This window comes from Gastrolobium bilobum, unplaced genomic scaffold, assembly GCF_033153095.1.
Source record: "Gastrolobium bilobum isolate Gb01-03AN ecotype WA unplaced genomic scaffold, APGP_CSIRO_Gbil_v1 utg11969, whole genome shotgun sequence".
In the NCBI taxonomy this organism is placed as follows: Eukaryota; Viridiplantae; Streptophyta; class Magnoliopsida; order Fabales; family Fabaceae; genus Gastrolobium; species Gastrolobium bilobum.
This window is the reverse complement of record NW_026898204.1, coordinates 34,790-52,830: the sequence shown is the minus strand read 5'-3', so window position 1 is coordinate 52,830 and position 18,041 is coordinate 34,790. Positions and strand designations below refer to the sequence as shown.

Below are 18,041 nucleotides of genomic sequence, written 5' to 3'. Positions count from 1 at the left end.
TATAGCATTCTTTGGCAAAAGGCCCAACCTTACCACATTTGAAGCATGAATTTTGAGCCGCAGTACAAGGACCCATGTGGTACCTCTTACACTTATCACATTAGGGAGCAGAATTTCTATCATTGTAACCACCCCTCTGGCCACCATCTCTCTTAAATTGACCAGGAGGTTGCCTTACCTGCAACCCCTACCTCTGTTATTATTATTATGATAGCCACCTCTATAATTAGAACCAGAAGGACCAGCTGTCCTCTTAACTTCTTGCTCTTTAGCAAAATTTGATTTTGAATACCTGCCATATATAGTCTCAACCTTTTTGCACTGGGTCACTAAATCAGCAAAGTTTCTTACAGCAGTATTCGACATGCGCTTAGCAATTTTCTCGCTTAATCCTCTTTGAAATTTTGCAGATAAGAAATCCTGGATAGGCAGAGTATCCCCATAATTAGCAAACTTGACCAATTCATTGAACTTGGCCAAATATGCATCCACAGACATAGAGCCTTGTACCAACTTGTCAAATTCTCCCTGTTTAGCTTCCCGAGATCCCTGGGAAAGTACTCCTCATGAAACAAGCCCTAAATAAGCCCCACGTTAGCTCTTCTCCCTGCATAACAAACGGGCGAGACACATTGCACCACCACTCGTGGGCATCACCCTTTAGCATATAAACTGAATACATCAACTTCTGAGGATCCTGAAATATCTTATCCATACCCATAAGCCAAGTAGTCACCACCTTCGGGTCCTTTGACCCCTGAAATGCTGGAGGTTTATGTTTTTGGAACAATATGAGCATCCGCTCATCAGCAGCACCAGCATCAAACTGCTTAGCAATCCCATAAGACTGAGCAACATATGTAGGATCAACAGTGGGCTGACTAGCCTCACCAGTATGGTGACTAGCCCCACTCTCCCCCTACTGGGTATAACAGATGGCGTAGGTGTAGGAGTCACCGTAGCCGTGTGAGGAGGAGAATCATCTCTCCTATGCCGAGCTCTCTCAGCCCTCATCTTAGTCACGAAGGCCTGCATCATATCCTGATTATTTTTCATCAGGTTCTCAGTCATTGTTCTATTTGCAGCCGTCTTCGCCTACAGAGCATTCAAAACTGCTGTAATCGGATCAGGTGGTGGAGGATCCGCACCTCGCGTCCCACGACCACCATGGATCCTCCTCATGATAACTGTATATGTAACACAAAGAAATGAGCTGATCAGACCCACACTGAGGAATCACGTATACATTAATCATAAAGAGTTTACAGATAGCTATGCAACACAAAATACAATCATACTTAATCAAAGTTTCCTAGTAAACTGCTCTGATACCATAAAAATATTTGAAATTTCCTCTTCTTTGGCCGAAATCTATATACATGTGCAACAAATGATTTTTGATTCATTTCAACACTCTCACACACCATAGAATCCTATAATCAACTCATACATTATTATCGTGTTACATGACCAATGGATTATCCTAAAATTTATGTTGGGTGAGAGTAGGAGATTTAGTGGGTCTCATGTATTATTTCTTCTCTCTCCTTATGGTTTTTTTCTCTTTCAAAATATTTTCTTTATAGGAAAAAAATTTATTTTCCTTTTATATGACCTATGGATTATCCTGAAATTTATAGTGGGTGAGAGTAGGACATTTTTTTAAAATTAAATATTAAATGAAACAAAGTAATTTTAAGTACAATGACGATTCTTTTAAAGGATAAATAATTTTTTAATTTTTTGAACAATTAATTTTTTGTAATATTTAAAAACATTTATTTTTAAATAAAAAGAATTAATATGTCTCCTCTTGAAAGATATAGAATTGAATTATTTGAATCAAAATTGCTACACTTTATGGTGAGAAATAGAAATTATGGTGGAAAAATGGAATATTTTTAATTTAAATATTAAATAAAAATTACTAATTTTAACTAAAATAAATATCCTTTAGAAGGATAAATATTTTTCTCAAATCGAAATTATATTAAATAAATAATTAAAATATAGAAAAATATTTATTGTTTTAAAAGATATAACTTTGTATTATTATTTTTTTTAACAAAATTACATTGTTTTGATGTGTATTTGATGACTATTTACATTATCTTTCCTTCATTTTTTTCTCTTTGTAATTATGAAAGAAGAGTATAAAAACTACTAAAAGCACACTAAAATAATATAATTTTATTAAAAAAGATATAGAATTATATCTTTTAAAATAATATATGTTTTTCCTTAAAATAGTGATGAAAAAAAATATTCTAAATTATTATTTAATTATTTTATTCCCTTTTAGATTTCAAATAGAGATTGCTTGGCTGTTGGTGTGGTGGGGCAGTGGTCCCCACATTGTTATAATAATATATGGAATTTTTGTAGGATTACGGTTTTGTCATCAAACTACTTTTGTATTAACAAAATTTGATTTACATGTTATTGGTTTTACCCCTAACTTTAACAACTTAAAAGACAGGTTTGAGCCTCAATGAGCCGGTCGAAAAGACAACTTTACCCTTTCTAGCTGGATAACCATAAGAAATTGAAAAGTTATCAGGGGGCGTTTGGTACTCAATTTTTTTGAGTTCCTTGGAAAGCATGGTATGAAAAATGATAAGACCTTGTTTGGTTGGTAAAAATAGGAAACTTTGCCGTGTAAGATATTTCGCCGGTTACTGGTGAACTTTGGTACGACTATTGTAGCACTAAATTCCAGAACTGATAGACAAAGGGATTCAGAGAAGGAGGAATCAGAGGCAGAGAGAGAAAGAAAATTTAGAGAGAGGATATTAAACTCTTTGATACCTACTTTTCATTACCAGCGTTACTAAGTATGCCCTCAACGAGTTGGGCCTGACATTGTGATTACATGCTTACTGAATAAAAGAAACACTTATTACACTTAGTCTTTAATTGGTCTCATAATCATGCAAATATTTGGGCTGCTTGCGGGCCCGTTTCTCATATGGCCTTATCCCCTCAATTGGATCCATTACATTCCCTTGGCCTTCAAAAATATCCTCGTCCACGAGGATGGGGTGTTGAATTGAATTCTCCAAGGGAGCTGAGTGGAGGTGCAGTCCAATTAGGTTGTCTGGCTTGGGAGACGGTCCAATCAGATTTGAAGGAGTGGAAGCCAGCTGCAGCGCACGTTCTAGAAGGGCGCGTAGTGGGTCGCGCGTGGAAGTAGTTGGCAGGGGCGTCTTAACGACAGCAGCCTTCCCAAGCCCCTTAGTTGGCACCTTGCGTGATGATTTCAGAACTGAATCGTTTCTAGTGTTGTCTTCTTCATCTGAGTTTCTCTGTTGTCCTCCAACCGGATAGGCTGGCTGTCTCTGTAAACTAATATCTGCTTCCCCACTCTCTAAGACCCCATGCGTAGTATGAACATCCTCCTGGTTAAAGACTGAATCTTTATCCTCCCATGTGCTGTCCTAGGGAGGTAAGCCCCTCCATTGAACCAGAACCTGTGTGATCTTTCTCCCCTTGCGCCAAATATCTCGTTCTCCGACTACAGCCGCTGGGGTATGGGCCATATAGTTGTCGTGAGATGTGTTTGGCAGATCGTGGATCTGGTAGCTCCGGTCAGATCTGAAAGGACGCAGGAGGGAGACATGGAATACCGGGTGGATTCTCGCCAAAGGTGGCGACTTCAAACGGTACGCAACCGGACCGATACGTTCCACGATCTCATAAGGACCATAGAACCTCAGAGACAGTTTTTGCGAGGATCTGCGATGCACTGAGAGCTTCTGATAAGGTTGCAGGCGGAGGAGAACATGCTCGCCTACGGTAAAGCTCTTTTCTTTTCTTTTTTTATCAGCTTGGTTCTTCATATGTGCTTGAGCTCTGAGTAGATTTTCTTTTACTTTTGCGAGGAGGGAGGTTCTGGAAGAAAGGACGTCGTCCACAGCCTCGTTCGGTGAGGACCCCAATGTGTAAGACAAGAGATTCGGAGGAGGCCTACCGAATGTTATCTGGTAAGGAGTCAAACCTGTAGCGCTGTTGAATGACGTATTATGGTGGTATTCTGCCCATGGTAAATACCGAGACCAAGTCGAAGGCTGATCAAAGGTAAAGGCTCGCAGAAACTGTTCTACACATCGATTTACACGCTCAGTTTGGCCATCAGACTGAGGATGATATGCCGAACTAAAACGTAGTGATGTGCCTTGCAGGTTGAAGAGCGAGGTCCAGAAGTTACTGAGAAACAGAGGGTCTCGATCGGATACAATGGATCGAGGCAGACCATGTAACTTTCCCACTGAATCCCAAAATACGTGTGCGATCTTGGCCGCTGTGTAACGAGAAGGCAATGCCACAAAATGAGCTCCTTTCGAAAAGCGATCCACTACAACCAGAATCGATGTATATCCCTGTGAAAGGGGTAGGTGAGTAATGAAATCTATACTCAGATCTGTCCATGTTTCTTCATGGGGTTTAATTGGATTTAGTAAACCAAATGGGGAATGATTTGGGGGTTTAATCTTTTGGCAGATCTCACATTTAGCAGCATACTCACGTATTGTCTTTCGCATCCCTTTCCAGGTGAAGTTAAAGGCGATTCTGTGAAGAGTCCCTAGAAAGCCAGAATGACCTCCTTGCACTGAAGTGTGGAGATCGTGCAACAAGTGCGGAATGATGGCCGAAGCGGCTGGAAGGAAGATGCGGTTGCGAAACAGCAGCAAGCCTTCTTTACATTTCCACTGAGGCCATTTGGCTGGTGTCGTAGCTAATTCTTGTAAAATTGTAGTACAGAAGCTGTCTTGCTGTAGTTCTTGTAACAGTAGGGATTTGTAATCACTAACAGGACCACTTAAAACTGCCAAATGGGGTTTCATAGTGTCGGAGACCCCTTCAGGATGCCTGGAAAGAGCGTTAGCCACGACGTTGGCTTTACCCGTCTTGAATGTAATGGTGTAATCAAAGCCCAACAATTTAGAAAGGAAATTCTGCTGATCTGGAGTCTGGACGACCTGAGTCATGAGGTTGTGCAGACTCTTATGATCTGTTCGAATGGTGAATGGTACCCCTAAAAGGTATTGTCTCCATTTAGCTACTGCCGCTGTAATCGCGAACATCTCGCGAATGTAAGTGGACTTGGTACGCATAGTGGGAGCCAATTTCCTACTGTAAAAAGCAATGGGGTGATTGTTTTGAATTAAAACTGCCCCCACTCCAATTCAGGAAGCGTCAGTTTCGACCACAAATGGCTCTTTGAAATTCGGTAGAGCCAAAATAGGTGCTGCTGTTAGCGAAGCCTTTAGTTTACAGAATGCGTCTTCCGCCGTTGTAGACCAAGTAAAACCCTCTTTTGTGAGAAGGTCGGTTAGAGGAGCAGCAATAGATGCGTAATGGCGGATGAAACGACGATAGTAGCCTGAAAGGCCTAAGAAGGCTCTCACATGGGTAGCAGAAGTGGGTGTGGGCCATTTGAGGACAGCTTGTATCTTGCTAGGGTCCGGTTTTACCTCTTCACCGGAAATGGTATGGCCCAGGAACTGAATTGATGGTTGAGCAAATAAACACTTGGATAACTTGGCAAAGAAACAGTGAGTGTGCAACGTCCGCAAAACCTGTTGTAAGTGACTAAGGTGTTCCTGGAGACATGAGCTATACACCAAAATGTCATCAAAAAAATTACCACAAAACGACGTAAAAAGTCTGAAAAGACCTGATTCATGGTAGCCTGGAATGTTGATGGTGCATTAGATAAACCGAAGGGCATCACCAAAAATTCGTAGTGACCCTGGTGTGTGCGGAAAGCCGTTTTGTGGATATCGTCTGGGTGCATTTTAATCTGGTGGTAACCAGATCTTAGATCCAATTTGGAAAAAATGGTGGCACCATAGAGCTCATCCATCAATTCATCAATTGTTGGGATTGGGAATTTGTCTTGCACTGTAACTGCGTTTAAAGCACGGTAATCAACGCAGAAACGCCAAGTGCCATCTTTTTTTTTCACTAATAGCACTGGAGAACTGAAAGCTGATTGGCTAGGTTGGATCACTCCATTCTGTAGCATCTCGGAAACTAGTTTCTCAATTTCATTTTTTTGGAAATGGGGATATCTATATGGGCGGACTTGAACGGGCTTTGTAGCTGGCTGTAGTGGTATACGGTGATTGGTGGGACGGTCTGGAGGTAAGGAATTGGGGAGAGCAAATACACTTGGAAACTGATCTAGCAATAATTGGACATCAGGGGACAAGGGCGCAATGTGGGTATTGACCGACAAAATTGAGGGGGGTGGTGATTGAGCCAGTTCTGCTGAGACACACATAAAAGAAGACTCAAGAGAATTTTGTGTAATTAATTTGTGCAGTTGAGAAGTTGTAATCAAGCTGGCTGCAATGCGCTTATCACCCTGTAAAACCACATTGGCACCGAGATGGGCGAACCCCATAGTCATCTGATTATAATCGGCCAAAATTGGACCCAAGGTTGCCAACCATTGGACTCCAAGAACTGTATCAGCACCTTGTAACTCCAAGACAAACAAATCCACGTTGAATCTGTGACCTTGAATGTCTAAAGGAATGGCTTGGCAAAGGGCTGCGCATGTGAGAGAGTCTCCATTTCCTACCTGCACCTTAAATGGAGAAATAGCTAGAAGTGTTAAATGCAAATGGTTAGCTATGCGAGGAGTGATGAAATTGTGAGTGCTCCCTCCATCAATAAGGATTTGGATGGATTGGCCCAGTACGGTCCCAGTTAAGCGGAACGATTTAGAGGAGTAGGTGCCAAATAATGCATTAAAGCTTATCTCTGGTACTGCATCAGTGTTTTCAATAAGAGAATCTGGCTCAATAGGTGGATCAATAATATCAGGGGGTTCCGCCTCCTCTTCCCCTTCCAAGTACAGCAATGATGCTCTTGCTTTACATTTATGACCATAGGTGAACTTTTCATCACAATTGAAACAAAGGCCTTTGTCGCGTTTAACTTGCATCTCTGCTTGTGATAAGCGGCGTATGGGAATGGCTGGTATCGGTTTGTTATGAGGGGTGTTGGTAATGGGTAAAAGGTTGGGAGGTTTGCTGGGTGTTGGGAGTTGGTTTTGTGGTGTTGGGTTGGGTTTGTTAAACCAGTGGCGTACCGGTTTGTCCTCAGATTGTTGGTCCTCAAAAACTTTGGCTAGAGCCAGAGCTTCATGCCAATCACCAGGACGTTGGGTGAGAACTGAATGACGAATGCGGGGTTTAAGACCTGAAATGAATAAACCATGTTTCATAGTAGCGGACAGCCCAGGAACTTTACTGGCAGCCGCCTCAAAGTTAGATTGATAATCAATAACAGATCCAAGCTGCTATAATTTAGCCAATGCCCCAATGGGTTCCTCAAATTCAGAGGGCCCAAATCGTCTATGAATGGCTGTGACAAACTCGGACCAAGTAGGTAACAAGCCTTCTTCACTAAGACCCTTAAACCAACAAGCTGCAGGGTCATCTAAATGAAATGAAACAATTAATAAACGATCTTCGTCACCAATATTATAATATTGACAGTATTTGGCCACAGCAAATAACCAAGAAGTGGGATCACCAGTAGCAAAACGAGGGAAAAGGAGCTTAATAGGCTGAGATTTACCCAGATCTGTGTTAGAATTGTTAGATTTGGAGGTAGACCCTGGTCCAGAACCTAATATTCCAGAGCGTGGATTGGTGTCCAGTAACCGTTGAAGTGATAGCTGGATTTGTGCCTGAGATTCATGGAGTTAAGCGTTAGATTCCTGGAGACCCAGAAATTGTTGTTCCCTGACCAACTCAGCGGAGCGTAGTTGTTGTTCCAACAGATCTAAGCGATGAGTTTGCTGTTCCAGAATTTCCAGACGCTGTGTAACATCTCGCATACGTGTATTATCAGCCATAAGCAAGGAGGATGAATAAACAACGAGAGCACCAAAATGTAGCACTAAATTCCAGAACTGATAGACAAAGGGATTCAGAGAAGGAGGAATCAGAGGCAGAGAGAGAAAGAAAATTTAGAGAGAGGATATTAAACTCTTTGATACCTACTTTTCATTACCAGCGTTACTAAGTATGCCCTCAACGAGTTGGGCCTGACATTGTGATTACATGCTTACTGAATAAAAGAAACACTTATTACACTTAGTCTTTAATTGGTCTCATAATCATGCAAATATTTGGGCTGCTTGCGGGCCCGTTTCTCATATGGCCTTATCCCCTCAATTGGATCCGTTACAACTATCCAATTTGGAATTCCATCGATTAGTTGGTATTATTGTATTGCTCGGAAAAGTGAAAAAAGATCAGAATTTTGTGGATCAAATTAACCTTGCTTTTTTTGTATGATGTGTATCAGCAAATGGAGTTGGTGACAACAGTAGCTAGCTCCATCCGTGCTGCACAATCGAAGCTGAAGTACCAAGATCTACTATTACGTTGTAGCTAGCTTGCAGGCACGGGTTTATGAACTTCCCCAATCATGCCTTCCATGATGTTTGCATGTGCATTTTGCATATTTTTGAAGCCGTGGGTTTGTTGTTCTGCATTTTTTAAAAAACATCCAATGGTTTCCATTTTCCGTTTGATTTGGTCAGAGCATTTCGTGCCTGTTGAGTATTATAATGGCCTTACTGGTGCGTACTGGACAGAGGAAGAGAGGCGAGGGCAAATTCTTGGAAAACAATTATATTCTGTCAAAAATATAATTTTATTAGTCTTCGCCTTGAATTGATAATTTTTATATGGGAAAATTGTGTATTTTAAATGATGTAAAATTGTGTCATTTTAAGTAAGAGAAAGAGATAGATAAAAGAGGAAAGAGAGTGGACAAAAAAATATAAAGGTGTGGGTCTCACCTCTTTGTGAGAGTGAAATGATATAAGTTGTGTCATTTAAAAGTACAAACATTTTTCTCTTTATATACATATATATATATATATATATATATATATATATATATATATATATATATTTTTTGAAAAGCAATCTTTGTAGTGAATATAGATTCTGAATTTAACTTCTTGTTTTCATATATAAAGGTAGGGTTCACTTTTTCTGCAGTTACTGCAGATAACTTATCTGCAGTAAGTCAATACGACGTCGTTTTGGGACGAAAATCATGGTATTTTTGTAATTTTAATTTATTTCAAGGTTATAATAGTCTTTATATTTATAATTTTTAAGATTTCAATACCAAAACGACGTCGTTTTGGGAATAAATGCAGATAAGTTATCTGCATGAACTGCAGAAACATTTTTCCAAGTATGGGTTCGTTTTTTCTGCAGTTACTGCAGATAAGTTATCTGTAGTAAGCCCAATACGACGTCGTTTTGAGGCAGAAATCATGGTGTTTATGAAATTTTAATTTATTTCAGAGTCATAATAATCTTTATATTTATAACCATGATGTTTATGAAATCCGCAGTAAACCTATTTTTAAGTATTGCGTATTGCACCCTTACTTTTCTTGATGTTCACATTAAAAGTTAGGATTTACAAATGTACTTACAAATAATCCCTTAGACATTATATATGCAAAAATCACCTTATCTTAGGAAAAGTGGAAAATTGTTTAACTCGGAACTTATTCGTGAGATGACTTAATTACACCTAACACTAAAAATAACTCCAAAAACAAAAACAGTACTTTTAAGTACCTGAACAATTAATGATGTAAGATTGAATAAGTAATATGGTGATGGTTATATTTATAAATTTTTGTTTAAAAACTCTTACAAATTACATTATGTACTCCCGGAAGTACACTAGATTACACTATGTACTTTCGGGAGAACAGTGACCAAAATGCCACTGTTCACTGACTTTTTTACCTAAATACCACGCGAACAGTATTATTTTTCAATATGTCACGCGGGCAAATTCGCTACAGTACCAATCACATAGATTTGGATTATACCAATCACCAATCACTTCGGAGGGTCATAAATTTTGATTCGGATATCCAAATCAAATATTTTTTATTTTATTTCATATAACTTTTCGAGATATACTCAATGACATCTCATTTGGCATATTTTATATCTCACAAACATCATCTGAATTTGTAACAATGGTATCACAAACAATTAATGTACCAATCACCAATCACAGTTAATGTACCAATGAAAATTATTTACGATTGGTACATTAATTGTGATTCATGATTGGTACATTAATTGTGATCAAAATTAATCGTGATCGGTGATTGATACATTAATTGTGATTGGTGATTGATACATTAATTGTGATTGGCGATTTGTACAGTAATTGTGATTAGTATATTAATTAAATAGTTATTTTTCTTCGTTTTCTTTTTTTGATTGTGATTGGTACATTAATTCTGATCGGGCAACGAGATTGTATCACGTAGCACACTAAGTTCCCTAACCCTGGTAGCGAACTTCGTTCAGTTAACTTTTTCTGCGACAATGTGCCATGTGTCACGAAATCATTGGCTACCAAGTTCACTACCAGTCTTAGCGAACTTGGACTTGTGGCAGTCAACTTTTCCTGCGAAAGTGTGTCACATGTCATGAAATTATTGGCTACCAAGTTCGATATCGCGTGGCAAGTCTGGTAAATTTTACTGTTCGCGTGGCATTTAGGGGAAAAAGTCAGTGAATAGTGACATTTTGGTCAGTGTTCCAACTCATTTGCCTCACAACATAAAAGAATAAAGTTTAACAACTCTCCACACCAAAAAAAAAAAAAAAAAGTTTAACAACTCTTAAATGAAAATACAGCGGCTTCGCGTGAGGATTTTTTTTTCAAATAGTTAGAAGAAAATACTATGCATTTGATTTGGGAAAATGGAAATAGAATTTTTTTTATTTTATATTATTAAAAATATAAAAATAAAACCAATCATGGGTTAAAAGTTGACCTGATTTGATTTTTTATTTAAGTAAAAACGTAAAATCTTGTGTTTCTACCATTTTTACTTTTTTACACGTAATTTTTACTAAAAGGAATTTTTACTTACATTTTAAGACGTATCACTAGAGCTGGCAAAATGGGCCGGGCCAGCCCGCCCCGCCCGCCAAACGGGGCGGGGCGGGCTGAGTTTTCTAAACCCGCTGCCCGCCAGCCCGCCCGGGCTGAATTTTTTTTTTTTTTTTTTAAATTTTAGTGTAAAATATGACGGGCTTGGCGGGCAGAGATATCTAGCCCACCTTCAATGGCGGGGCGGGGCGGGCCAGCCCGCTTTTTGGCGGGCTTTTGACGGGCTGGAGCGGGCAGCCCGCTTTGCCACCTCTACGTATCACCTTAATAAAAACATAAAAATGTAAATTTTTACGTTAGTTTTTAATTACAAGTGAAACAAACTAAGCAATTGATATTAGTTTCAATAGCACTAAGAAATTGCATTATCCTATACGAAATATATTACGATTGTTTCAATTTGTTAAAATCAAAATTCTTCTGTATTTTTTTTATTTTATACTGTTTGACATCTAAAGTAATAATTTCGCTTGCTATTTGTGATTTTGTAGTATTGTATAATAAGCATCATTCTACCCACTTTGAAACGAAAATTAAAGATTAAATACCATTTTTGATCCTTAATAAAAAATACAGTCCCCCACTTTAGTCCCTTACAAAAATAAATTAGTCAATTAGTCTCTAACAAATTCAAGGTGAACCCATTTTAGTTCTTTTGAGGAACTAATATGGGTCTTTTTTAAATTTGTGAAGAACCACGATTTCAACTAAATTGGTCCACTTTGAATTTGTTAGGGACTAAGTGACTAATTTATTTTTGTAAGGAATTAAAGTGCGGACCATGTTTTTTGTTAAGAACTAAAAAGGGTATTTACTCAAAATTAAATTCTCTACTGAAGAGAAGGTCACAATTCAAGAAAACAAAACAAAATTGAATTTAGTCACAACAAAAAGCTTGTACGTTAAACAATCTCTCCGATAATCGAACAAAAAGCTAAAGCATAAATAAAGATAGCATCAAATCAGTCAGGTAAAATATCAAATACTACATATAAGATGTCTCAAACTTTTCACACCCGAAAACATGTGGTGTTCTATTTCAAGTTTTATCCCTCCCATCTTTGTTTACACTTCCTCCAATTGCTTTTCAACCCTTATAATAATCAAATACTCATTTGAGCCTGTCATTGTAACTGGCTTGAAACAACGAGGAAAACATCCAACCCGTAATTACCATTTTAAACACAGCAAAAATCAACGAACATTTACTACACCATAATTTGTCTTCATTATCAATCAACAAAAACTCTTCACTCAACTCCAACAGACAAATTGCTGAGAAGCCTCGATCGAACTGACTCCAAATCTGACACTTTGTTGATGCTGCAAATGTTTCAGGTTTTATAAACTATAAGAATTTTGAAAAGAAAACTAAGAAATAACTACTTCCAAGTAAATGCCAGAGGATTTTGGTTCACAATAACACAGACTAAAGCCATCAAGAGTTCTGGTATTCCATTAAACTGATAAGAAATAGCCTGCATTTCATTAAGAAAGAACAAAAAGAACATGCACTAATAGATTTAATGATTTGGTAACAAAAGTAATTAATGTTGCATGCATTCTACATTCTTTTGGGCAGATAATAAACTCAGCTCAATGTTACACTAAGCTATTTTCGGAATTGCAAGGAATCAGTCCTCACGAAGTATAAAATTATGTCACCCCAACTAGTCAATAAACAAAAGATGGACTAAAAATCTCTATGGCCTACTTAGCATGACATTCGGTGATGCTATTGTTGACGTTTGATGCAAGCACATAACAAACTATCCATTGCTCTACTAACGAATCAATATAATAGAGATCTTCATTTAAAGAAAAAGTAATAGACATCTTCAATGATTTCCCACGATAATAAGAATTGTGTGTAAAATCATGCGAAGGCTGCAATTTCACTGTTAGATGTATGCATACATTGGGATTCAATTGTTCTTCTGGCATTGCTAACAATTCAAGTCTAGGATGTTCCGACATTACACTTAGACCATAAACTTTTCCTCTCCCTATTATCCGATGCTAGAGCACACATGCTTCCCAAGATATCCTCATTCCATCTCCAATCTGTAACACCCCCAAATTTTCTAGGGCTATTACACAATCATTAGTTGACTATTGTATATATTACAGACAAATGGACATACAATAGTCATATAGACATGCATCAGTAAGAACATAATAAAAAATTTAAAAACAATATAAAAAACCACACTATAACAAGCAGCATAATTTGATCACATAGTTAAGAAATGAAGTCAGTTTACAACATTGCATACGCGGAAAGTCCACAGCAACAAAATTGAAAATTATTAACTAGACTTATCCGTGGCATGAAAACTATTGAAAAAAAAGGTTAATGGAGGGTAGCTCTTATCCCTAAAAACTAAATAAATAAATTCCAAAAAATTTAGCTTTAGTTTAGGCACTAAAGTTTAATTGATATTATCAATAACCAATTATACCAAAAGCGTAAGTTATTAGACAAAGATTCAAGCTTTAGTTTAGGCCCTTTGCGTTTGAACCGTAAACAATGCACGGGACCATTCTACATTGTGAACAGTGGACACAACAAGGAGTCAAGGATCTAACTCTGGACTACTAGGTCAAGGAAGCATTAGTGTCATATCAATGACCCACTATCCCAAAAGTTTAATTTGTTAGGTGAAACTCAAAATGTGTTTTATATCTCTAACAAATATAAATTGGACCTTGCAAATATTTCACATTTTCCTCAGCAGCTCCTACCAAGTTTCATAAACGTACCTAAAATCAAAAAAGAAAATCTAGCTTTATGTTCTACAAGTCTGACTCAGATATGCTCACATCCGTAGAAGATACTAATACTATAAAAGCACAAAGATCTAATCAACAGTAGACAGAAATTAACCCACCAGTAAATAATATCTCCACTAGAAACCAACTTCTTGCAAATCCAGTCTGGCACCAACTTTTCCAGAAACTCGATCTGTTCTTCAACTTCACCTATAGGGATGACAAAATTAGTTAGCTACTTAGTTTATTAACAACAATCAATAAGAAACCATGTACTTCGTAATAAATAGAATTAGAACATACTAATTTCAACAAAATCCGAGCTGTTCATAATTATCTTTTGCAGGAGCTCCTCTTTTGTGATTGAAGTTCTTTTATCAGAATGAAATATAGAGTGAATAACATTAACATAATCCAGCAATGATGAAATTTTTTTATTCCCTGCATCTACACCAGCTAGATTTTGGTTGGTTTTCTCAAAAGAATAACCAAGGCTCTCTTTGACCTGCATTGAGAAACCAAGTTACAAGAAAAAATATCACTTTCACAAAAAAAAAAATTGATAAAATTCTTTCATGACTTTTCAAAAAAAAAAATGCAAAATTAATAAAGATTCATTGGTAAACCCCTTTGTTGTCAATCTAGAAAGGGAAAGAAGGAGCAATCACAAAATATAAAACCATCTCCATTATAAATTAAAAGGACCCCGTGGTAGTTTTACATATGTACTTTAAATACCAGAAGTTTCAAAGGGAAACTTGTTCCATTATTACACCCTATTTGACACTTCCTGTTTAATGAAGCAACTTAAATTATAAGATTATAGGTTTAATCTAAGTTATAAATAAAGACATTAATATTTTCATTAAACTATCACTGATGTTTTCACTTTCAATCTTCAACGCATTTCTCACTCCTCATCTTCATATCTTCTCATAACCATCTCCTCTATTCCACTTTTTCACGCATGCACATATGATCTGAGCCCCACTAGTTAGAATTTAATGCAAAGTTGAGAAGTATTACAATCAACATTAACATCACCTTTATCCTAAACCAATTGGGGTCGGCGGTCGATGGACCCACATAAAAGCAAGAACAAAATAAGGAAAACCAAATAATAAATAAGATAATAATAATAATAATAATAGTAATGTGAACTATTAGAAAAAAATTTGCTTCATTTGTAAGTTCTCCATTGAGGACAGAAAGAAAGCTTCAAAACAGAATATTTAGTGAGTGTCAGAAGTATAGCAAGTAGAATTAGTTAAAGATTAAAACCAGGGTGAGATGGCAGACCTCCTGAGGTAGAGCAACAGGGACAAAAGAATTGCTATTCTCAGAACATCCTCTGCTAGATTCAGGGATGCTAACAAATTCATCCGGTGCCCTGCTAGACTCTAACTTGTCTAGTCTAATGTCCAAGCCATCACAGCCTTCCAGGAGCGAAAAGTGAAGCACTCTTTTTGCAGACTTAGGACATGATGTTGACTTTTGAGTAGTCATGTTCTGAAGCTTAACATCAGAAACGGGCATCAATCTCCCAGGTGCTGACTGGGCAGGTGTCTCTATCATTAAACTATCAGCGCAAGAGACAATTTTCATATCAGGGCTTTTAGAACTACTGCAACAAACAGAATGTGGAGGGCAGATCTTATGCACTGGTGTATTTATAACACCTGGTTGATAACACATAGAAAATGATTCCTTCTGCTGCCTTCTTTCTGTATTCAGATTAGTTACACAATCAGGTAATGGAGCACATTCTTTCTGCCATGTGCTTTCACTTCGTTGGTTATCTAGGCAATCAGAGACATGGGATGACAGAGAAGTTTTAGTGGGTGAAAAGCATTGATGCTTTCCTGTCTGATCAGCAACATTCTTCCGAGAAAAATGTCTGCGAAAAGATGGATACAAATGGAGTTTCTCAGGCAGCAGTTCAATTTGATTGGAAGTTGACGGAAGTTCTGTTGAAGAATTTAAAGGCAAAGCTTCACAAATCAAGCTATGAGTTCTTTGGCTAAAGGGCTCTGGCAGTATGGCCTCCGGAATATCAGGAGCCTTATCCATAATAAAACAAAAACAAAATTGATGAGAATTCTTTTGTATCAATCATACTATCAAATTTCTCTAGCTAACTAAAAAGAATAAAAGTAAATAGCTAAGCCTGAACCAAAACAAAGCAGCTGTACAAAGGTAAGCCTAACAACAGAATCTCATAGCTACTTTTTCATCATCGTCAACCCATTTTTAATTGAGGATAGCATGCTACCACACAGTATGGCTACCTATTAGACAAAATGACAATTCACAGCACAGAATACTTTGAAGATAATCTAAATACCACTACAGTAGTAATCTTGCGTTCCACACTCCACACACTACATTGCCACGATATGGTAGTATACTAGTATTATTACATTGACAATGGTGGACCTGGTCAGATGAATACATCTGATGCAACCAAACAAGTTCCATTAACAGCCTCAGATTGGAATTAGGACTGAGAATTCTTAGAACGTAAAATATAATCCACATGACAGCTAAAGATCTAGAATAATCCCAAACCAATGTTAATAGTGTTAATTGCTACTTCAAATACAACTCATACAATCAACAGCAATAACAACCCAAAATTGAAAATGTTACCTCAGGGTGCATATTGAAGAAATCAATCAGCCTAGAACAAAAATATTGGCGAAGAGCCATATCAGCAAATTCTTTGGAGTATTCTTCCACAACCTCAAATATCAAGGTGATCTTCATGTCCGGCTTCATACACAAGCTCTTCTTATCATGAACTAACACCTTATCTATATGTATGCCTTCGGGAAGTATATACTTCATCTGCGCAAGATGGGCATGGGAGAATTTTCTGGAAATAAAACACACTACAGTCACCACCATAATCCTTCAATCAAAAGCTTCAAAAAATTGAATTCTGAGGGAAAACATATAAGAATGTAACCTTCAAATGGATAGTGTCCATTAATTAATTTGGGGGAATTTTAAGAAACAAATCAATTACCTCTTGCCAAGAACTTCGACCTGCTTGCTAATATTTTGAAAAGTTGGAGATTTTTTACGCAGATGCAGCAATCTAAGTGAACAGCTCATGTGACTAAACAAATCTGCAATGGTCCTGCATCTGAAAAAAAAAATCAGAGAAAAACATAAATTAATTTTTCTACAAAAATTAAAAAAAAAAACTTTGAAAAAAAATTCCCCCAAAAAAAAAATCAATATAATTGAATTCATTTAGGTTGCGCACTTTTCTGGAAGCTGAGTTTCTGCCTGCTTGGATTTGATAAGCAAGGGTTCAAAGTTCTTCTCTGGAGTTGGGCATGCAATTGGTGCATCAACTGCGTGGAGAAGCTTCCTACAGTTGACATCCGAAGCATTTTTTGCAGATTCCTCACACTTGAAATCCGAAGCACTTTTTGCAAATTCCTCACAGTCTTTTTTATCCATTCTCCACAACAACAACGCAGTAGCGAAAACTGTAGGGAATTGAAATTAGTGCATGAATTCAAACTGCATTTGAACGGAACGGTGCTTTGAGAAAGAGCGCTTACCTGACAGTGATTGCAGGATTTGATGGGAACCCTAGGCTTGGTTTTTGAGTCAACTCGGTTGTGACTCGGAATGGAGGGAAAATAAGCACATTCAAGTACCTGCGTATATAAAAAGGCATTGTCGTTTTTTATTGAAAAGACTTCTTTGCCCTCGTTTTGTTTAATCCTTTTCGCGTTTCTGCGTTTGGGCATTTGACCGTTGAGGGGCACAAGAAGTCTTGAGATTTTTCCCTTTTCCTTTTCTTTTTTTTTGGGTTGTCTCCTAGTCCAAATTTCAAAATAATATTTTTCAATATATTACTCTTTATAATTCTAAAATTTATTTTAAAATATTAAAAAATATTTATTATAATTTTATTTACTGAAAAAATTATTTTAAGAGTGGAAAATATTACTTGGAAAATAATAAATTTAATGATGTAAATTTATTTTGTATCATAAGCATATATTATTATAGGGAAAAAAGTATCTAATGTTACTTTAGACAACTTTGTTTAATGTTCATCGAAACGACGTCGTCTTGGTGTTGAAAAATTAAAAAATTAGAATGATAAAGACTATTATAACCCTAAAATAAATTAAAATTACAAAAACATCATGATTTCCGCCCCAAAACGACATCGTTTCGATGAACATTAGATAAAGTTATCTAAAGTAATTTTAGAAAAAACAAACCCATTATTATAAGTTAAAATAATTATTTAAGATATTTGGACCCAA

General features: G+C 37.1%; 1 protein-coding gene across 1 annotated transcript; it reads right to left on the bottom strand.

The window, feature by feature from the left end:
* Window positions 1-13,783: 13,783 nt before the first annotated feature.
* Window positions 13,784-17,440, bottom strand: LOC133313813 (CDT1-like protein a, chloroplastic). The gene is made up of 7 exons (XM_061515215.1): window positions 17,322-17,440; window positions 17,018-17,218; window positions 16,775-16,894; window positions 16,396-16,621; window positions 15,046-15,807; window positions 14,050-14,251; window positions 13,784-13,956 (listed from the first exon to the last, which is right to left on the bottom strand). The coding sequence occupies exons 1-7, from the start codon at window positions 17,438-17,440 to the stop codon at window positions 13,784-13,786; spliced, it is 1,803 nt and encodes a 600-aa protein (XP_061371199.1).
* Between the last annotated feature and the right edge of the window lie 601 nt (window positions 17,441-18,041).